Source organism: Vulpes vulpes, chromosome 6, assembly GCF_048418805.1.
Source record: "Vulpes vulpes isolate BD-2025 chromosome 6, VulVul3, whole genome shotgun sequence".
In the NCBI taxonomy this organism is placed as follows: domain Eukaryota; kingdom Metazoa; phylum Chordata; class Mammalia; order Carnivora; family Canidae; genus Vulpes; species Vulpes vulpes.
This window is the reverse complement of record NC_132785.1, coordinates 98,464,899-98,484,470: the sequence shown is the minus strand read 5'-3', so window position 1 is coordinate 98,484,470 and position 19,572 is coordinate 98,464,899. Positions and strand designations below refer to the sequence as shown.

At 36.7% G+C, this 19,572-nt stretch overlaps 1 protein-coding gene across 4 annotated transcripts in view; it reads left to right on the top strand.

Moving 5' to 3' along the window:
* PPP2R5E (protein phosphatase 2 regulatory subunit B'epsilon) overlaps positions 1-19,572 on the top strand; it is a 142,111-nt gene that overhangs the window by 103,420 nt on the left and 19,119 nt on the right. For all 4 annotated transcript variants that reach the window (XM_026000544.2, XM_026000545.2, XM_072762561.1 and 1 more), the window contains exon 5: positions 6,243-6,335. In XM_026000544.2, the coding sequence (XP_025856329.1) occupies positions 6,243-6,335 (93 nt within the window). The remainder of the gene's footprint in view (positions 1-6,242; positions 6,336-19,572) is intronic.

Sequence of the window (19,572 nt, the reverse complement as noted above, 5' to 3'; positions counted from 1 at the left end):
AATACATTAATGGAAAGCTAGAGAATGCTTTCTGTGTTTCTCTTTCTTGATAATTAGGATGCCCAAAGAATAAATACAGTGTAATGCTTTAGTATGAATCATCCCAGGTTGTGGTTCCAGCCAGCAGTTCTTTGCTCTTCTATTAGAGCTTCTATGTGATCCTGTCTGCTGGAGCCTCCAGCAGGAACTGAACTATTTTCACGTTAATATTAGTTAGATATGATTAGGTCACAGAGTCTATATCTCATTTTCATCAGCAGGTACCCTGGGGACCTTGAATGCCTGTCATGAAGGTGACACGAATGTCACAAAGGTGACAACCACAAATGTGTTTCTGTAGTCTGCAAAGGCAAAAACAAATTGAAATAGTTATTTCAGAGTGTTGTAAGAAGAGCAACAGCTGTTAGAAAGCTTGTGTGAAGGCCAGTTTTCCTCTCTTGCACTGAGAAGGCCATGTTTTCTGGTCATATGCGTGTGCCAACAAATCAGGGCCATCCCTGCCATCTCCTTGCCAGCACTAGGCCCATCTGTACTGTATTTACTTATCCATACTGGTCATTTTCCATTTTTTCTTCCTGGCTGCTTGCGCTGCAGGCCAGCATTTCTCAAAGGAATAGAACAAGGAAATGTGTATGTAATGCTCCTCAGAGCTCTCTTTCCATTGAGTTAGAATGTCCTCAGAGACTGGATGACAACCAGCCAGAAGGGAAGAGGTGGTAGAAAGGGACAAGAACCTTAAACATTTTCATCCTGAGGCATCTTTGAAGTGTGTTTACGGCTACTAGTTGACTTTCTAAAGAGCAGAAAACTGTGCTGCAGTAAGATGAAGCCCAGAGATAGCCTAAAAGTTATTTTCCCCATGTCAGAATTTTTGACATCAATTTGCAACTTTCCCTGTCCTGCTTTGGCAACTCAAGGTTGCTACAGATATGCATGTATGCTGTTTCTCCTAGTTATAGAGAGAGCTTTCTGGGCCTCTGTCTCCTCAGCTCTTACCCAGGCATGTTATACATATGTATTCCTGCTGCCAATGCCAAGATTGAGTAAATTAGTTAAAACACTATGGCTGATTTCCTATTTTAGCTACTTGATTTTTTTTTTTTTTAAAGGTGTCAGACATGTTATCTGTAATCTAAGAAGTTTGGGAAATTATTTGTGCTTTTCATGTTACATCTCAGATTGTGACAAAATAAAAAACATAATTCTTTTGAATAGGTGGACTTCTTGTTGTGTCTTATGCCTCATGTTTGGCACCAGTTCATAAAACGTGGTGTAGTCTGGAAGAAATTTTAAAAACAAAACAAACAAGATAATCTCCTCAGGAAAATCCCACATCTCATGGTGGAAAAGACAGAAAGAAAACTGTCTTCAAAGTTTCAACTTGTCTTTTCTATATCTCAGAGACAGTAGACTACTCTTGCCATTTGCAAGAGCTTTTTTAATGCTCTAAGTCATGCTCACCAGAGATCTAAATTTCCCCTAAAGCGCAGTAAAGTTTAACTAAGTATTTCAATTAATCCTTCCTAAGTATAATGACCAAATCAGTTTCTAAAGCTATGAAACTAAATTCTGCCACCAGAAATCTTTAGCTCACACTGTGTCATTACTACAGGAGCATTAGCTATTAGTTCACTTGAAACTCTAAAACCAAAGCCACAGTGAGGAGTGATGATGAGACCTATACCCTTATGGATGTAAAGTCACAGACTGTATTTCAGAATGAGCTGCCTTCATCTGTGTTGACACTCTTTTCAAGCCTGCTTTAACTTAGGGGGAAATATGATTTAGAAAGGAAATATGATTTAGACAAGATCAGGTAAAGGAAACCTACTCTCAAAATTCACAAATTAACCTTCATTTGTAATAAAGGTCAAGTCAGTAGGCATACTGTTTCTTTCACCAGCTACTCCTTTATGAAAGTCTTTGTACTCAAGATTCTTTTGTTTCTCTTAGGATTCTGACTCTATAAATTGGTTACCTTTCCATTTTCCACTGATAGGTGGTTTTAGTACTGATAAGAGCACTCAGTAAACATTCAAGAGATCTCCTTTTCTGTTTATGGCAGATCATTCATATTATAGTGAGTTATCACTAAATTTAACATTTTACTTTTTAATTGACCCAACAATCTATTTTTCTGACCAAAACAGCATTTTCTTAGACCTTCTCACTTTTTATTAACTCCAACATTAGCAGTATGCTAACTGCTTCTTCTGGAATATATTTTTATAAGGAAGCACAGTGTTTATTATCAAATATCTGATAAAGTACAGAACAACAAAATTGCATTGAGATGTGATTATTGGGTGGCAGGCTAGGTAGTGAATCTAGCCAGTTGAATGTTTCTTCACACTTCTTGTCTGACTTAAATTTGTGGCCCATATAGAACTGCTAACAAATCATGGATCTTTGGAGATATTTAAAAATAGAAAAAAGTTTGGGGCACCCAAGTGGCTCAGTTGGTTAAACATCTGACTCTTGATTTCGGCTCAGGTTATAGTCTTGGGGTCCTGAAATTGAGCCCATGTCTTGAGCTCTGTGCTCAGCGGGAATTGGCTAAAAGATTCTCTCCTTTTCCCTCTGCCGCTCCCCTGCTCTTACCCTCTCAAATAAATAAATCTTTTTTAAAAATAGAAAAAAAAAATAAATCCACAAATTTTTAGTTTAAATATATCAAAAGTTCTACTGTATGTGTGTTATTTGATCTTGCCTATTATTTGTATTGATATCTTTTAAACTGGTATACCACAGTTACCATGGTTATTCCTTGTGTATTTTCTGTATTTGGGTCTGTATTTCCAGGGTATTTTTATTTTACAGGACTTCCATATACAATTGGGGGGTTGTTTTTAGTGCTTTACACTCGAGACTGAAGAATAGAGATGCTAAAGTCTTTTTTAATTCATGTTCTATAGAGAATTCACTTATGTGATCTTGAAAAGTGAATTTAGTCCTCAGTCTTTGTCATCGGTCTTTCTTTCCCTTTAGAAATTCAAGGGAAATTTTGATTCTGTGGTAAAAATCTGTCTTGTAAGCATAGAGAATATTTATGCTTATTAATAAGTGTATCTAAAGTGTTTCCAACAAACAGTTTTAAACCATAACTGCTTTCAAGGAACACCAGAGAGGAGAGAGCACTTTGCCAATCCTGCTAGAAAGCCTTGCCAGCCTACAAGTCAGGCCTGCAAGATGAGAATCTTTCTACTTTGTGGGAATTAAACCCCCTTTTATGTTGTTTGAATAAGGCTGACATTCTATTTGTAAAAGAAAGATTTGAAAAATTAGTGTATTGAAAAAAACAATTTTTCTAGAAGGTGTTGGGGGATCAGTCATATTAGTATGCCTACAAGTACAGCTTGAAAGGTTCAGATCATTGGGCGAGAAGTTATTCCGAATTCAGAGTTTCAAAGAGAAAAAGAGTTTCTCACTTTAAGTAAAATCCTAATGTGAATACCTAATTCAAGTGTTAAGTTAGAGTCTGAAGTTGAAAGGGTATGATGCATTTAGGTTAGTGATATCAGCAGACCCTTGGGGGACGCTGAGACTGGATTTTCAGGCCTACACAGGCAAAATTAGTTTTATGATAATACTATGCTATTTGCTATGTTCACTGTGTTGACATTGGAACGGATAGTTGTAAAAGCATTGGTGGTTGAAATTGCTGCTGCCTTAGCACAATCAAGATGGTTGTGACAAATTGGCTTTGTGATCATATTCTTCACTGCCACGCACTGACAAGTAAAAAAAAAAAAGCCAATTTCAATTAAGAATATTCTTGGAAAAGCAGCAAAAATTATGAAATTAAATATTAAGTCTTAACCTTTGAGTACACATTAAAAAAATTCTTCTGACAAAAAGGGAAATATGCCCAAAGCTTAGTGACTGCATAATGATATATACTAGTTGTCTTGTGTTAAGGCATTTATGTGATTGAGCTACAAGCTTAATCTAGCTGTTTTTTCATGAAATACCATTTTTACTTGAAGGAATGTCTGGCAAATTGTAGTTGTTTCATCTTGGGGGTATTTGGTAGATGTTTTCTCAAAAATAGACAAAGTGAAACAGTTGTTACCACTGATAAAATTGGAGCACTCAGGGCAGCCCAGGTGGCTCAGCGGTTTAGCGCCTGCCTTCAGCCCGGGGCGTGATCCTGGAGACTGAGGTTTGAGTCCCACGTCGGGCTCCCTGCATGGAGCCTGCTTCTCTCTCTGCCTGTGTCTCTGCCTCTCTCTCTCTCTCTCTCTCTCTCTGTCTCTCATGAATAAATGAATAAACATTTTTTTAAAAAAGCATTCAAGAAAAATTTAGAACTTTGGAAAACTTTAATCTTTCTCCTGTCACCTTGAACTTTATAGCTTATCAAAACTTAGACTTTTTGATAAAATTGGAGATATTAAGGAATGTGACTTTTTTGATTTGTACAATAAAATTTGTCAGCATTTGAAAAATCTACATAACTTGGTGAACCAGTATTTTCCAGTTGGCCAATGAATGATGTTAGGAAACCATGCATTGGTAAAAAATCAATTCAAAGTCCAAGACAGACTGGAATTTAGTGTAACAGTATAAAAAATTCATTGATTTTGTCTTCAGATTCTGCATTGCAACTCCTATTTAAGAAATTCTCAAGTTTTGGTGTAGTATCAAAGAAGAATTTCCACAATTATGTGAAAAAAACTCTGAAAATACTCATCCTCTTTCATACTATTATATCTGTGTGAAGCTTGATTTCTTTATATACTCCAGCCAAAACAGTGTATCATAACGGATTGAATATAGAAGCAGATAATAATCTGTTTTCTAATATTCAATAAAAGATTTTTCAAAAATAAAAAATAATGCTTCTCAGTAATTCTTTTTAGAAAGTAATTTCCCACAGAAATAAATTACTTAAAAAAAATAAATTACTTATGTTAGTGTGTAATGTATTTTATTGCTTTAAAATGAATAACAAATATGTATTTTAAATTCTCTCAGTTTGTATTTCTAATTTTACATATATGTAAATATATGTATTTTCATATATAGCATATAAATGGATGTCTTCAAGCATTTTTATTTTTTTTTTATTTTTATTTTTTTTTGCATTTTTAAATGTAAAGGAGCAAGACTGAAAAGTTTGAGAATGCTGTTTTAGGTGGTATGTGTTAGACACTATTTGTAGTGGTTTATATATATTATCATATTTAATCTTAGAGATTTTCATCCCCATTATTCAGTTGAAGAAACAAGACTTTTAGAGAAATGAACTTGGCCTAGGGTTACACAGTTAGTGACAGAGCTAGACTTCTAACCCAATGTCTGTTTCTTAAGAGTTCTATTCTTTATATACTGTTGCTTATTATACCAGGATCTCATGTATACTTTAACATTGATTTATTTTGCAAAGAGCATAAACATTGACCTTCTACTGGTTATCAGAACAGTAGACTGTACTGTTTATTTGAGATCGACTCCACAGATGAGAATATTTTTATTCCTTGCAGAACATTTACTCCTTGAGAGTATTCTGCTAAAGTGTCATATATTGCTTAGAGGAGTGTAAATTGCTAATTTTCTGAAGGGAAATTTAGAAATGAGTGTTGAAAATCCTCAAATGTTTGGATATCTTTTGCTCTAACAATTCCACTTCTAGAAATATTTCCTCATGAAATAAGTGACCAAATGTACTCTGATATATATTACATGATATACATTGTGGCATGATTTGATAGAGAAGTAATTCAGAAACTATTTAAATGTCCAAGCATAGGAGATTGGTTAAATGAATTATAAATAATGGAATTATTCATTATATAAATTATGTATAATGGACTACTTGTAGCTACTAAGAATGGCGACTTAGATATTACTGACATAAATTGTATACAATATATTGTTTAGATGGCAAAAGTTTGAAAACTATATAAAATATGTTTATAGTTCATTGATAATGTTGTAGAAGTATAGAGAAAAATCAAGAGGTTTATACATTAAATTGTTAACAGTGGTTATCTCTAAATAGTGAGGCAATGGGTGAGTTTTACTTGCTCTGTTTGGCTGTATTTTCAGATTTTTAATTTAAAAAGTTAAAAAACATAATAGCAACTGTGAGCTACAAGAAGAGCGCTAGCATAGCTTGTAATTGATATTAAAACTCAATTTTCTAAGCAATTTTAGTGTTACATGGCTTTCTATGGTTTTTGATACTACTATGCTCAGTGAGGTTTAATTTGAAATTAACTATAATCTGTTTATTGCAGCTTGTATATGAATTTTTCATACGATTTTTGGAAAGCCAAGAATTCCAACCCAGCATTGCCAAAAAATACATAGATCAGAAATTTGTATTACAGGTAAGCCAAGTTTTATTGTTGCGTATATTTGTTTTTCAGTTGATAACACTTTATCTCAATTTTCTCTTGATTATTTAAAAATATTTCAATGATAGTTATATCACCTTTTAAACAAATCATGTGTAAGTTAGTTTCCTTATTGCCTGTTAAAAGTAATAGGTACCTCTTTAATTTATTGTTTAATTTATCGTTAGAAATTAATTTCATTTTAAGCAATAAGGAGTGCTAATGCCTAACTCCCTGCAGTTTTCTTTCTTAAAATTTAAGGAATTCATTTATAGGACCTCTAGTTTGTATGAATCTTTGTGTATCTTGAAAACTCCTCTTTGCATAAGGATTCTTAAGGAGCTATTGTATAGATCTGTTAAAAGTGAATAAGCATGGCCCAGAACATAAATAACCTTCAACAGACAATCAAAGTCAAATACTGGTGAGCTTCCACAGCTAGGAAATAGCACCGTTTAACACCTTAAAATTCCTCTAAAGGGATTAAACTTTCACCTGTTTGAAAATTCTCAGGGTGTGTTATTTTTGATTTGCCATTTTACATTTTATAACTGTAAGGCCATATCTTCCTTTGTACCTCAGACTTGGGAATGTTCATGACATTGAATTTTTAGGTAGCATCTTGCTCCTCCTGTTGACATTCATCTATAAAAATGAGTGCTTGAGGGGATCCCTGGGTGGCGCAGCGGTTTGGCGCCTGCCTTTGGCCCAGGGCGCCATCCTGGAGACCCGGGATCGAATCCCACATCAGGCTCCCGGTGAATGGAGCCTGCTTCTCCCTCTGCCTGTGTCTCTGCCTCTCTCTCTCTCTCTCTCTGTGACTATCATAAATTAAAAAAAAAAAAAAAATGAGTGCTTGAGTATAAAAATGAGTGCATGAGCCAACTGGTGTGTGGACTATTTGTAGCTCCTTCCTAAGTGATTAATGGGCATCTCATGTCAAAAAGAATAAATATCTATCTCCTAGTGAGCCAGTAAAGCAGAACTTCAAATTTAGGGATGCCTGGGTGGCTCAGTGGTGGAGCACCTGCCTTCGGCCCAGAGTGTGATCCGTGAGTCCTGGGATCGAGTCCCACATCAGGCTCCCCGCATGGAGCCTGCTTCTCCCTCTGCCTATGTCTCTGCCTCTCTCTCACTGTGTCTCTCATGAGTAAATAAATAAAATCTTAAAAAAAAAAAAAAAAAAGGACTTCAAATTTAAAACATTATTTTGGCAGGAAGTTGATCTTCTAGGCCTTCCTGGATAAATGTTGATAACCCTTGTGATGACCTCATTTCCCCTCCGTAAGTCAATTAATAAATTTAGAATTTTGGATATATTAGGTTGAGAGGCTTTGGAAAAGTGAGGTTTTGGAAAAGAGGCTTTGGAAAAAGAGAGGTAGGTAAATAGGTGGATGCATGGAGCATTGGGTAAATAGATTGATTGATCCAGATTCTTATACCAAGGAGGCAAAATGCATTTCAGACAAAAAAGCAACATGTAATAGGTCTATGTTTTGTATTGGAAAGTCTTTACATTTATATAGCACTGTATAACTGTCAGAGCATCTTTATGTGCATTATTTAATTTGTGCTATAACCTAAAATAGACACAGCTAAATTTTAGGCCTATTTTATAGATGAATAAACTGAGGCATAGAAAGTTTCTCAAGGTTTCCCAAGCACATTTCCTATTCTGTTTTTCTGTCCATTATGTCATGATGCCTCCTTGTGATTCCCCTCACTATAACTTGGAATGACTTCAAGGCAGGAGTAGCCCTCACATCTCAACACTAATGAAATATTAAGGTTCCCTGATATTTATGGTAAATTAAATTACCCGAGAGGATCAGATAGTGAAGCCTGTGTTTAGTTGACATGGAAACAGTAAGAACTAGGATCTTATGATGAAGCCAGTGCTTTTCTTACAAGAAAAGCATGCAGGGCCCAGCTCGGTGTGTTCTTTGTGGTAGATGGGTACCGATGATAATAAAGCTCATAAGATTAAAACATCAGAAAAAAACAGATGTTTTGGGTTGTCTGTTGTAGTTCTTTACCCAGTGAGTTAGTCTTTTTTTTTTTTTTGAGTTAGTCTTTTTGAGATGCTGTGAAGGGGTGACTCCCATTTACTCTTTTTTAGTGAAGAAGGACCATATACCTGGGCAGATTGTTGTGTTTTTGTTAGAAAGTTCTTTTTTTGGTTGAACTTCTGTATACCTTGTACCCTTCGGCCTTATTTCCCCAGACTAGTTCTTCAGTTATTCACTAGCTCAGACGCAACATTTCAGGTCTTAGGATACAGTGCATTTGTTTACCTCTTGGCTCTTTTTCCTGGGAACAGGAGTTGCAGCTGAAGTGCCTATAGGCTCACTTCTAACAAGGTGGTGACCAGGTGTCAGATAATAGGAGGTAGACAGGTTTCTACTAAAGGGAGCTTTGGCTGTTCCCCTTCTTTCAATTATTGTGGGACTTTTTTTTTCCCCCTCAAGAGAAACAAATCCAGATTTTTACGTGAAATGTTCTGATAAACTAAACCCATCTGCCTTCTGGATCTAGCCTAGCAGCTGTCAGTGTGCATTCTCTGTTCTAGACTCGTTCTTACTTCTGTCAGCTCTCATTTGTCCGTTTTGGAAATCTTCAATATGTACCTCTTTGTCTTTAAAAATGCGATGTATATCTGAACATAGTGCCCTGAGCCTGGTCAGTCCAGCACAGCTGAGAATTGGGTTCTCCATTCCCTTGTGTAGGTTTCCTAAAGGGGCGGTCTCATTAGCTACCCTTACTGTTCCCTGGCACTGCTAACTTAGGTTAAGCTTGTGGTCTCTGAATTCTAATTTAGCTTTATGCATAATGTTATAAAGCCATGTTTTCCCTTGTTCTTGTTTGTTGTCCAGTTTGCCTTTTAATCTAAATGTAGAATCTGACATATATTCCTTTAGAGTATCATTTCTCTGCAGCCTTTTGAGCTCTTTTTGGATCTTGAGTCTGTCATTCCACTCCATTCATTGTTCCTTCCATCTTTATCACATCTGTGATTTTCTTAACTATGCTAGTAGCTGTTGGCTTCATCTCGGGTCATTATTAGAATAGCCAGCACTGGTGACAAGAGGTCTTTGGCATGTCTTTAGCATCTTTTCTTTATTTTAGCACATGTTCATTGATCAGCAGTCTTTGAATTTCATCCCTGAACCTGTTAGAAATTTACTCTAGAATGGTATCATCCTGCTTATATTTTTAAAGCTTTGTTTGAGGTGCCTGAGTGGTACAGTTGGTTGAGCATCTGACTCCTGGTTTTGGCTCAGGTCGTGATCTCAGGGTTGTGAGATCGAGCCTCGTGTCAGGCTCTGTGTTCAGCGTAGAGCCTCTTTAGAACTCTCGCTTCTTCTCCCTCTGCTCCCCACCCCCCCAATAAATAAATCTTTTAAAAAAATGCTTAAAAATTTTTTTTTCTTCATAAGGAGAGTGTAAAGACTTTGTCAGATGCTATGGGAGAAGCCAGGACTTTGTGTTTACAGCACTCCCTATTTATGGGCCTTGAGATTTTACCATAAAAAGGAATGTCTTTCATTAGTGAACTTCTGGGGGCTACTGGTATTTATTGGTATTGTTTATTATTTTCTGTTATTTATTGGTATTTATTAATGTTGCCCCAGGTACTTACAAACTATGTGATTATCTGTCTCTGAGTTCTGCTGGAGATAAGAAATCAAGTATACATAGTGAGTCCATCTACTTTTATGTTTTCAGCCCTTTCCTCATTTTTACAACCTTTGCCTCCTTTACCTTCCCTCTTCTGGATCTGTTGATGAACTCAACCTTCACATCAGGGCTCACAGCACAGCAGTTCCTGCATCAGTCAGGAAAGGGACAGGCAGGGTATTGGCAAAATCAATAACACCACTTAGTGGTATTTGAATATAATCATATGACTAACGAGAGCATTAACTATCATGTTGGAGATAAGCTCAGGGTGGTGCCGATTAGCTGCCATTTTCCAGAATACTCTATTCATTGACATTGGTAACCTACAAAGTTGGCCTCCTGCCCCTTTTCCTACCCGGTAGTCTACTGATGACTTACATGGGATCCCAGTCCCTTCTAGAAGTGGGTTTTCAGTCCCCTATGTAATTTGCCTGAGCTCCCTTCCTTGGAGATTTATTTCCAACTTGGGACCTGCTTGGCCTTTTGGAGCTTGAGGCATTATTGCCAAGATTCTGTCCCACCTCTCCCCACCCTCCTTTTCCTGCCATCATGCCTTTCTTGTCCTTGAGTTGGCAGCTCCTTTGTTTGCGTCCCCTGTAGTCAACTCATTCATTATTTACACACCCCGTTTCTCTCCCCACAGCTTCCCATGGTGCCACCTAGTCCTGGTGTGTTTCATACCTAAGCCTGGTTTTCTTATGACATGGGAACCGTCATACCTTCCCCTTTTGCAGATTGGGATGACGTTTATTTCATTCTTTTTCTTTGAGCAGATTTTTTATTCTCTGTGGTTTCTCAAAAGATCTCAAAAGGAATTTTGGTGATCTCACCTTAAACCTTTTTTATTTAGTTAGATATAATTTATTCTAGTCACGAGATTTAAACCTTATTTTCTATAGCGTTAGCTGGTATTCTTTACAGTTCTGATTCTCACTTCTCGTAAAGACAAAAGCAAAATAAGAACTGAGCTATTTTAACATAATGTAGTAGAAAGAAAGTTAGCAAACTGTGGGTTTGATAGGAGCTAAGAATATGTGCTGTGGGTAAGAAGGAACTGCATTAAAATCCTGGTTTTTCACCTACTTGGCAATGTGGCTTTTAGCCAGTTAATACAGTTGGCTGTCCAAGCTCGAGTCTCCTCATTTTGCAACATGAGGTAACAGGAAAATAAGACATACCCCCAAACAGACAGTTGTTAAGTCTGCTTCATTGAGTTGACACTATGGATACAAAGACAGGCTCCCTGCCTTTAATTGTAGACAAGATTTTAGACTATTCTGAGCCTCAGTGTTTCTGTAAAATGACGGTGCTGGTGACCTCTCTTACAAGTTAGAACAAGTAAACTTGTTATGATAAAATGATGATTTGTAAAAACATCTGCTGGTATTATCTACCCACAGTAGGATATTTTATTTTTCTTGATTCCAATATTAGTTTTAAAATCTCTGCTTTTTGAAATGAAATGTAAAAGTTTATATGATACTTAATAAGAAAATTTTGCAAAGAAGCCTTGAACAGTGTATTCCTAGATGGAAAATTTGCCATTATAAGGATATCCAAGAATCTCCCAAGTTAATTTATATATTTAGTGTAATTCTAAATGAAATTTCATTAGTTTCTTTATTTGAAAATTTCAAAGTTCATGAAATAAAAGAAAATTTTGAAAAAGAAAACTGATACTACGCCTTGCCTATTAGATATTAAAACATGTAAATATATTAAAACTATAAAGGTACATGAATGTAAACAGTGTGGCATGGGGCGCCTGGGTGGCTCAGTTGGTTAAGCATCCAGCTCTAGATTTAGGCTCAAGTCATGATCTTAGGGTTGTAAGATTGAGCCCGTGTTGGACTCTGCACTCAGCAGAGTCTACTTGAGATTCTCTCTCTCCTCCCTCTGTACCTTCCCTCATTTGTGCTTTATAAATAAATAAGCAAATAAATAAAATCTTCAAAAACAACCAATGTAGCATATGTATAGGAAAGAGACTAGAATGTAGCAGAGGCTTGAGTGGAAAGCGTCCTTCTTAGTCTGCCAAAAACCCATAAAAAATTCTACCTATACATAGAGATGTGTACGTGTGCATACATATATGTTAAATTGGTATAATCCTCTGAAGAGGAAAACTGATAGTATTCTATCAACTTAAATTTTGTCAACCTAGGGCAGCCCAGGTGGCTCAGCAGTTTAGCGCCACCTTCCGCCTAGGGCGTGATCCTGGAGACCCGGGATTGAGTCCCACGTTGGACTCCCTGCGTGGAGCCTGCTTCTCCCTCTGCCTGTGTCTCTGCCTCTCTCTCTCTATCTCTCCCTCTCTCTCTCACTGTCTCTCATGAATAAATAAAATCTTTAAAAACAATTTTTTTGTCAACCTAAATTTTATCCACTCAGCAATTCCGTGAGAGGTAGTCAGATATGTACACAAAGATATGTATACAGTGATATTGAATGCACCATTGTTAATAATTATTAGAAAACTGGAAACAATTTAAAGCTTCCTTAGTAGGGGGTTAATTGAATAAATCCTGGACATGCACATTATGGAATGTTCAGATTGTAAAGAGAATGAGAGGTACGCATAATCTATTTTTAAGTGAAACATGTATGTTCTGGAACAGTATGATTTTTTTGAATCTGAGTCTTATTTTAGGGAAAAGGAATGTTTGTATATGCACTAAAAATTTCAGAAGGCAATACACCAAATTAGCTGTCTGGTAAAATGTGATTAAATGTGATGGTCATCACTTTCTAATTTTTACATTTCTACATTTTTTACATTAAAAAATAATGACCATGTATGTTATAATCAGTAGGAATAGTAAATATAGATTATGACTACGTTCTCATTTTATTGCCTGGCATTTTTCATGAACTTCAGCTGATTCTGTTCATTAGCCTTCCTAAGACTGTTTCCATAAGACTACACCATTCATTTATACTTCACATTTGTTGTGTTTTCCTTCCTTTGGTCCCTTGTATATGTCCTTCAAAAATCTGATGTTCATTGGAAAGCTTTCAGTGTTACCTTGAGAAGCCCTTTCAATACTACTCATTTTCGTCCTCATCAGGAAGTGGTGTAGATCGGTACTTAAAAGTGTATACACTGATTTGAATTCAGATGCTGGCATTTTTTAGTGCATGACCTTGGGCAGGTAGTTGCAGAATATCCACAATATAATCATAATTTTGTTGTGAAAGGTTGCTACGGAGATTTAATAAGTGAATACATATGTAAGCATTTAGAACAATTCCTGACAAGAGTCAGTGGCCAGTAAATGTTATGCTGCTGCTGTCACTACTAATTTTTTTTAGGATCAGTTCTTGTTTTGAGAATCTTCTTTTCATATTTTCTAGAATAGCCTCAGTCCGTGAAGTCATATGGTGATCTGTCGGCATCATAACCAGCATGTGATGAATTTTTTGAAATCCGACTTTTACCATTCTCAAAAATCAAAGAAACTCTTTGGACTCTACTTATATGGCTCCTCTCTGGCTCTTGAGATTTTTTCAGATGTTAAATGCGGTCTCTCCTGTCCTTGGATTCATATCACCAACTGACTTCTTCCAGTGTTACAAGTAAATGTTTATTAGTGCCAGGTGCATATCCTTTTAATAGGTGAGAAGCAGGGATAACATGTTCAAATCTTTACAGAAGCCAGACAGGTGGTACGAACAAAGTTGTGTAGGTGTGACAGGAAGGAGTGCTGGTCAAGGGAACCTGGAAATCCTGATTTTTGTATGGGCCAGACAAAACACTTTGTGGCTTGTGCCTTTGAAGAGTTTATGGTGTTTTTATTTAAGAATGGTATGATTGATTGGCTTGCTTAAATTTCATTGTAATTTTTTATTAAATCTAGATTTACATAACCTTTAGCATTTCTTATGTACATCTAAGTCTTTACACAAGAAAGCTGTCAGATTTATCAAGGATAGTCAATTGATTACATAGTGCACTCGTGTCTATGGTAATGTTGATTTTAGTCATAGTAACTGCTTTCTGTAGCTCTAAGTGTGCAGGCTTGCTTAGGTTTAGGAACAATATGCCTCTTCCCAATAAAGATAATTTTCATTTGTGTTAGGACAGTTGGGGAAATTTTTTTTTTTTTTTTTAATGATCCCCTCCCCTCAGCACACTGGGTTGCCAAACCTTGGATTATTTCATTGGGTGTGTATTATTGTGGCAAGAGTTTTTAGTAGCATATTTCTAAAGACTGCTTTCAACGACTCTGCAAATCTGAGAAGCAGTCAGTGGTTGCTAAGAGACATACTATTCAAGTGTCCCCATAAACATATGTACTGCTGGAGATTGCGATTTAGCAATTTGTATTTCACATTTGCAGTTATATTTAGCTGAAAGGTGCTGTGATTATCATGCAACTTATGCAAATTGGTTACCCTGTCCTTAAAAGTGACATTTGTTATTGTGTTTTAAAAACTCAAGACAAATTGGACTCGACACAAACCTACTTGTTAATAAATTTTAAGTTCTACATTGAAATCAATTTCTTGAGGCCTTGAATCTCAGCTCTAATACAAAGAGCTGTTGTCCAAACAAGTTCCTTGAATGTGTCAAAATGTTTACATTTCTCTCTCTGTGCGTATAGCAAATAAAACTTAAGAGAATTTATTTGATCAGGAATTTTATCAGATAATCCTTACTAATTAATCAAGCACTCTCTTCATCTAATCCCATCCAGTCAACCTATCACTTAAAAACCTTGGAAAAGGGTTTTACTGCTCCGGTTTCTGTGTCCAGAGCCAGCTTAGCAGGTGCACGGCTTGTGCTGTGACACGGGGCCCCTTGCTGAGAAGGGTCCTTCTCTTGGTTAATGCTTTGCTGTTGCTACCTTGAAAGTCTTCAGTTTTTTAACAAGGGGCACTGCATTTTCATTTTGCTTGGGCCCCATAAATTATGTAGATAGTCCCTGCGTGCAGCCCACTAAGTGCACCATTATGTAGAGTAACAGCTCTTTCTTGAAATGCTGATCAAATTGATTGTCTTAAAATTTTAAGCCACCAGTTTTTGTTCAGTCAGTCCAAATTATTGCTTGAGAGAGGAAAGAATGGATTTCTCTAGTTTGTGGGAAGAATGCCTGAAGTTAGGAAGAAAATAAAAGCATGTGACGTAGCAGATTTGTTCATATTTGGGTGACTTACACCTTTGAAATTTTTATACTGAGTTTCCATAGGAGTCTTGAAGTCAGAATTGCTAAAAGGTTATAATGTACAGCATTTTTTGATTCTTTGTCTCCTCTGTGCTTTTCAGTGGTGCCCATAGATCAACTCATTTGACGTGTTGGTCTTCTTGAGTTGCTCTGATTCATTGGAGTCAGGCTGCTATTAATAGGCTCTTGCTACTTGGTTCTAGGCTGTTTTCTCCATGTACATTACTTGTTCGAGGTAAAAGTGTTTGGAAGATACCATTTTTCAGATAGTAGAATAGCTGAAGTTAAAAAAGCCAGAAATGTTTAAATGAAAACAATATTTACATGAAAACATGTCGAATACCAATTTCATTGATTGTTTACTTAAGCATTTCTGATGTTCTTTAAAATCTTGTTTTATGGGACACCTGGGTGGCTCTGATGGTTAAGTGTCAGCCTTCAGCTCAGCTCAGGTTGTGATCTCTAGGTCCTGGAATCAAGCCCCATGTTGGACTCCCAGCTCAGTTGGGAGTCTGTTTCTCCCTCTGCCTCTCTTCCTGTTTGTACTTCCTCTGTCTCTGTCTTTTTCTGTCTCTGAAATGAATACATTTTAAAAATCTCAAAAAAAAAAAAATCTTTCTTTACATGGAATAGGGCATGGTAGTTGTGTCTTTATTGTAGCAGAAGGCAGTTGGGCCTTTTGTTTCAAATCTTTCGCTCCTAATTGTTAAAAATAGTTTTAATTGGGGCGCCTGGTGGTACAGTTGTTTAGGCGTCTGACTCTTGGTTTTGGCTCAGGTTGTGATCTCAAGGTCATGAGATTGAGCACCACATTGGGTTCTGCGTTCATTGGACTCTGTTTGAGATTCTCTCCCCACCCCGTCCCTCCTGCTCGTGCTTTCTCTCTCTGTCTCAAATAAATCTTGAAAAAATGGTTTTAATTGATAAAGTAATATCTATTAAAAAATTCAAATATATTTATATGGTTTATAAAGAAAAATAGCAATCTCCTGCCTCACCCTTCCCCAGCCCAGAGTCTCACTCCCTAGAGGGTAATCACATTCAATTCTTCTAGATGTTTCCTGTATGTATCTCCATATCTCTAGATAGCATTCTTATACTATTTCTTGATTCAAAATTTTTTTCCCTACTATAAATCATTATGTCTCCCTCTCCATCTCCCTCCTCTATATCTTAACAATATATAATTAGTTATGTCAAAAAATTTAATGAAACGAAATTTTGTGTTTGCATTAGGACTATGTACATGTTGTTCACAGCTGAGGCATATATTAGGCTATAATTGCATTACTTCTCTTATAGAGCTCTATTTTAAACCCCTGGAATGAATAATTGCCTTATTTTTTCACATGCTTGCTTTCCCATGAATGAGTTACTAGCTCATCACTTAGTTCTCTGAGAGCACTGTAGCTCTTCTCAATCTGGCGTACACATGAGCCAGTCTCTGTCTTCCATTGTTTTCCTTGGAGGCCTCCTTCCTGAAGCTGAAGCCCCATCATCCTGCTCTGGTTGGCACCTGTGGCTTCCTCTAGGCTGTACCCATAGTGGTCATCCTGGGACTTTCTTTTGCCACTCTTCTGCACTGTGTCTTGTATCTCCCTTTCTTTCATTTTGGCAGAATATATCCACTAGATGCTTCCTAAGAAAGTATGAATGGGATATACATTTTTCAAAACCTGCTTCTCTGAACATGTCTTTTATTCTGCCCACAGACTTGACTGATATGTTGGCTAGATTTATGGGTTAGAACCCATATTCCCTCAGAAGTTTTAGAGAATTCTAAATTGTCTGCTACTTCTAGTGGTATTAAGGAGGCTTATGGCTGCTGAACTCCTTATCTTTCATAGTGACCTATTTTCTCTCAGAGCTTTTGAGATCTACTCTTTGTCCTCAGTGTCCAGATCATTCAAAGTGATGTGCTTTGGTGCAGGTCTTTGTTAATTAATTGTGCAGAGAACATAATGGCCCATAATGGCACATATATATATTGAAACTCATGCCCTTTTTTCCTGAAAATTGCATTGAATTCTTTCTCAGGTAATTTCATTTTCTTTGTTTTTATGTTTCTGTACCTATTCTCTGTGCCTTTTTGGAATGTGTTGGACTTTCTGGATTGATCCTCTAGTTATCTATTTTCTTCTATACACTTCTTTTGGTTCTGTTTTCAGGATAGATTTGCTCATTTTAATGTTCCAGTCCCCCTCCCTTTTTTTTTTTTTTTTAAGATTTTACTTATTCATATGAGAGAGAGAGAGGCAGAGACATAGGCAGAGGGAGAAGCAGGCTCCCTGCAAGGAGCCCGATGTGGGACTTGATCCCAGACCCTGGGATCACATCCTGAGCTGAAAGCAGATGCTCAACTGCTGAGCCACCCAGGTGTCCCATAATGTTCCAGTTCTTCTGAAATTTTTATTTCTTTTACATCTTGAATTTCCAAACTTTTTTTTAAATTTTCTGAATATTCATCTGCAGTAGCAGTGCTTTTGTTTCAGGGATCCAATAGATTTATTTCTGAGGATAAGTTCTTTTCTGCAGGTTTTATTTTGTTTTGTTTGTTTGTTTGTTTTTTACTTGCATTGTGGCTATTTCCTCTGAGTTCTTTATGATTGTTTGTTTTGGTCTCTGTCTTTTATGTTAGAATGTCTGGTGATCCTTGGCTTCATAATTTACATATTAGTCATCAGAGATGCTTCTTAGAGCCATCTAAAAGCCTTCTTAGAACTGTGTGTGTTTGTGTGCACATGCATGCACACAAGTGGGAGACACTTAGAATATTGAGCAGAGACCTTGAGCTTTCATTGAGAAACCCTCAAATATCAGTGTGTCAATACATGTTTCCTCTTGAAGCTGTCAAGAGGCTGAAGCTGAGGTCTCTCAAAAGGGACCTTCCTATCACCTACCTAATCCAGAATTTTGAGGGCTTAGTCAGAGAATGGTGCCAGCAAAGATCTCATTCATCAGCATGCAGAGTTTTATTTAATCCTTTTATTTGCAATAAAGTTTTTACTTTCCTGTGTACAGTGTCTTGAAGACTAGAGACTTGCATGTTTATGCTCTGTAGACTTTGATTATAAATCTTCATTCAGTCCACTGCTTGGGACATGGATCTGGGAGGACTTGTTACTCTTTCGACAAACTTTCAACCAGCCCTCCTGTTTTTAGCTCCCTACACCCTTGCCATCAAATATATCTGGCGTGTTCAATTCTTAAGCCTTTTAAGGGTTCTCTGGTGTGAACTGGCTTGCTTCTTGTTGGCTTCCTTCCCTGCTGGCAGAATGGAAAAACACTTAGCAGAGTGGAGAAAGAGGAAACCTAAGATAGCCCCTGCCATCCACTTTCCATCTTTGAAAAATGTGCAGATTTGTTTCATCTGCTCTCTACTCTTCTCTGCCCTGTGGGTTTCTTCCCTTTTTCTTCCTTTATTCTCATGTCAGGGAGGGCTCAGGAAGACAAAGTTTTAGTCTTCATGTCTGATTTGGAGACCCTGATTGCCTCTTTTCATTTTGCCCTTCTCATTTCATGTAGATTATTATGAGGTTCAAAGGAGAGCTCTTTGGCTAAATCACTTCATGGTTCATCCCTGTTTGTTAGCTTCGGAAAGTCTGGTTTTGTAAACTAGGAGTCAGCAAGTTGACAGATCTATCTTTGCTCTGTAATCACCTTGGAAACTATCCAGCTTCTTTTCTCTGACAAGTTGCCTGCTATATTGTAGGGAGCACAGTCCACTAGGCATTTACAGATGCTGGATTATATTTCTCATTGCTTTTTTGTGGGGAGTGTATATATGACTAAGCACAAACATTTTATTTTGAAAATCAGAGCTCATCCTACTTCCCGTTTTTTGGGCCTGTGCATTATTAATACTTCTAATTTTGTCTTTTATGCCATAAAATCATCAAAAACACGTTCTATAGAACAGCAGAAATGTCATTTATATACTGTAATTTTTCTTTCTCATAGGACATGATATATATATATGTTATATGTATTTGTGGCTTTGTGTAAATGACTTTAGTTTGATGCTGGGTAATGCATGTTTTTTGAGGGCCTAATGAAAACATTAGTTAAAATGATTTTTGCTTAATTATTATATTTTCATTAAACTCTTAAGATTAACAGTACATACATAAGCATAGTTGATTCAGATTTTGCTAATACACCCCCTCAAACTTTGTTGGTTGCAAATTACTCATTAAATCCTTTTATAGCACTTAAAAATAGAAACCAAGTTAAAAAATAGAACTTAAAAGGTTAATTATTTCCATTAACGAGGAATAAGATGAGTAGGTTAGGGATCTTATGTCATTTTGTGTGTGTGCGGTAGATAAGAGATACTGAGCGCATGGGGCCTCTTTTACTTATAAGGACCACATACCTTTCTTTCT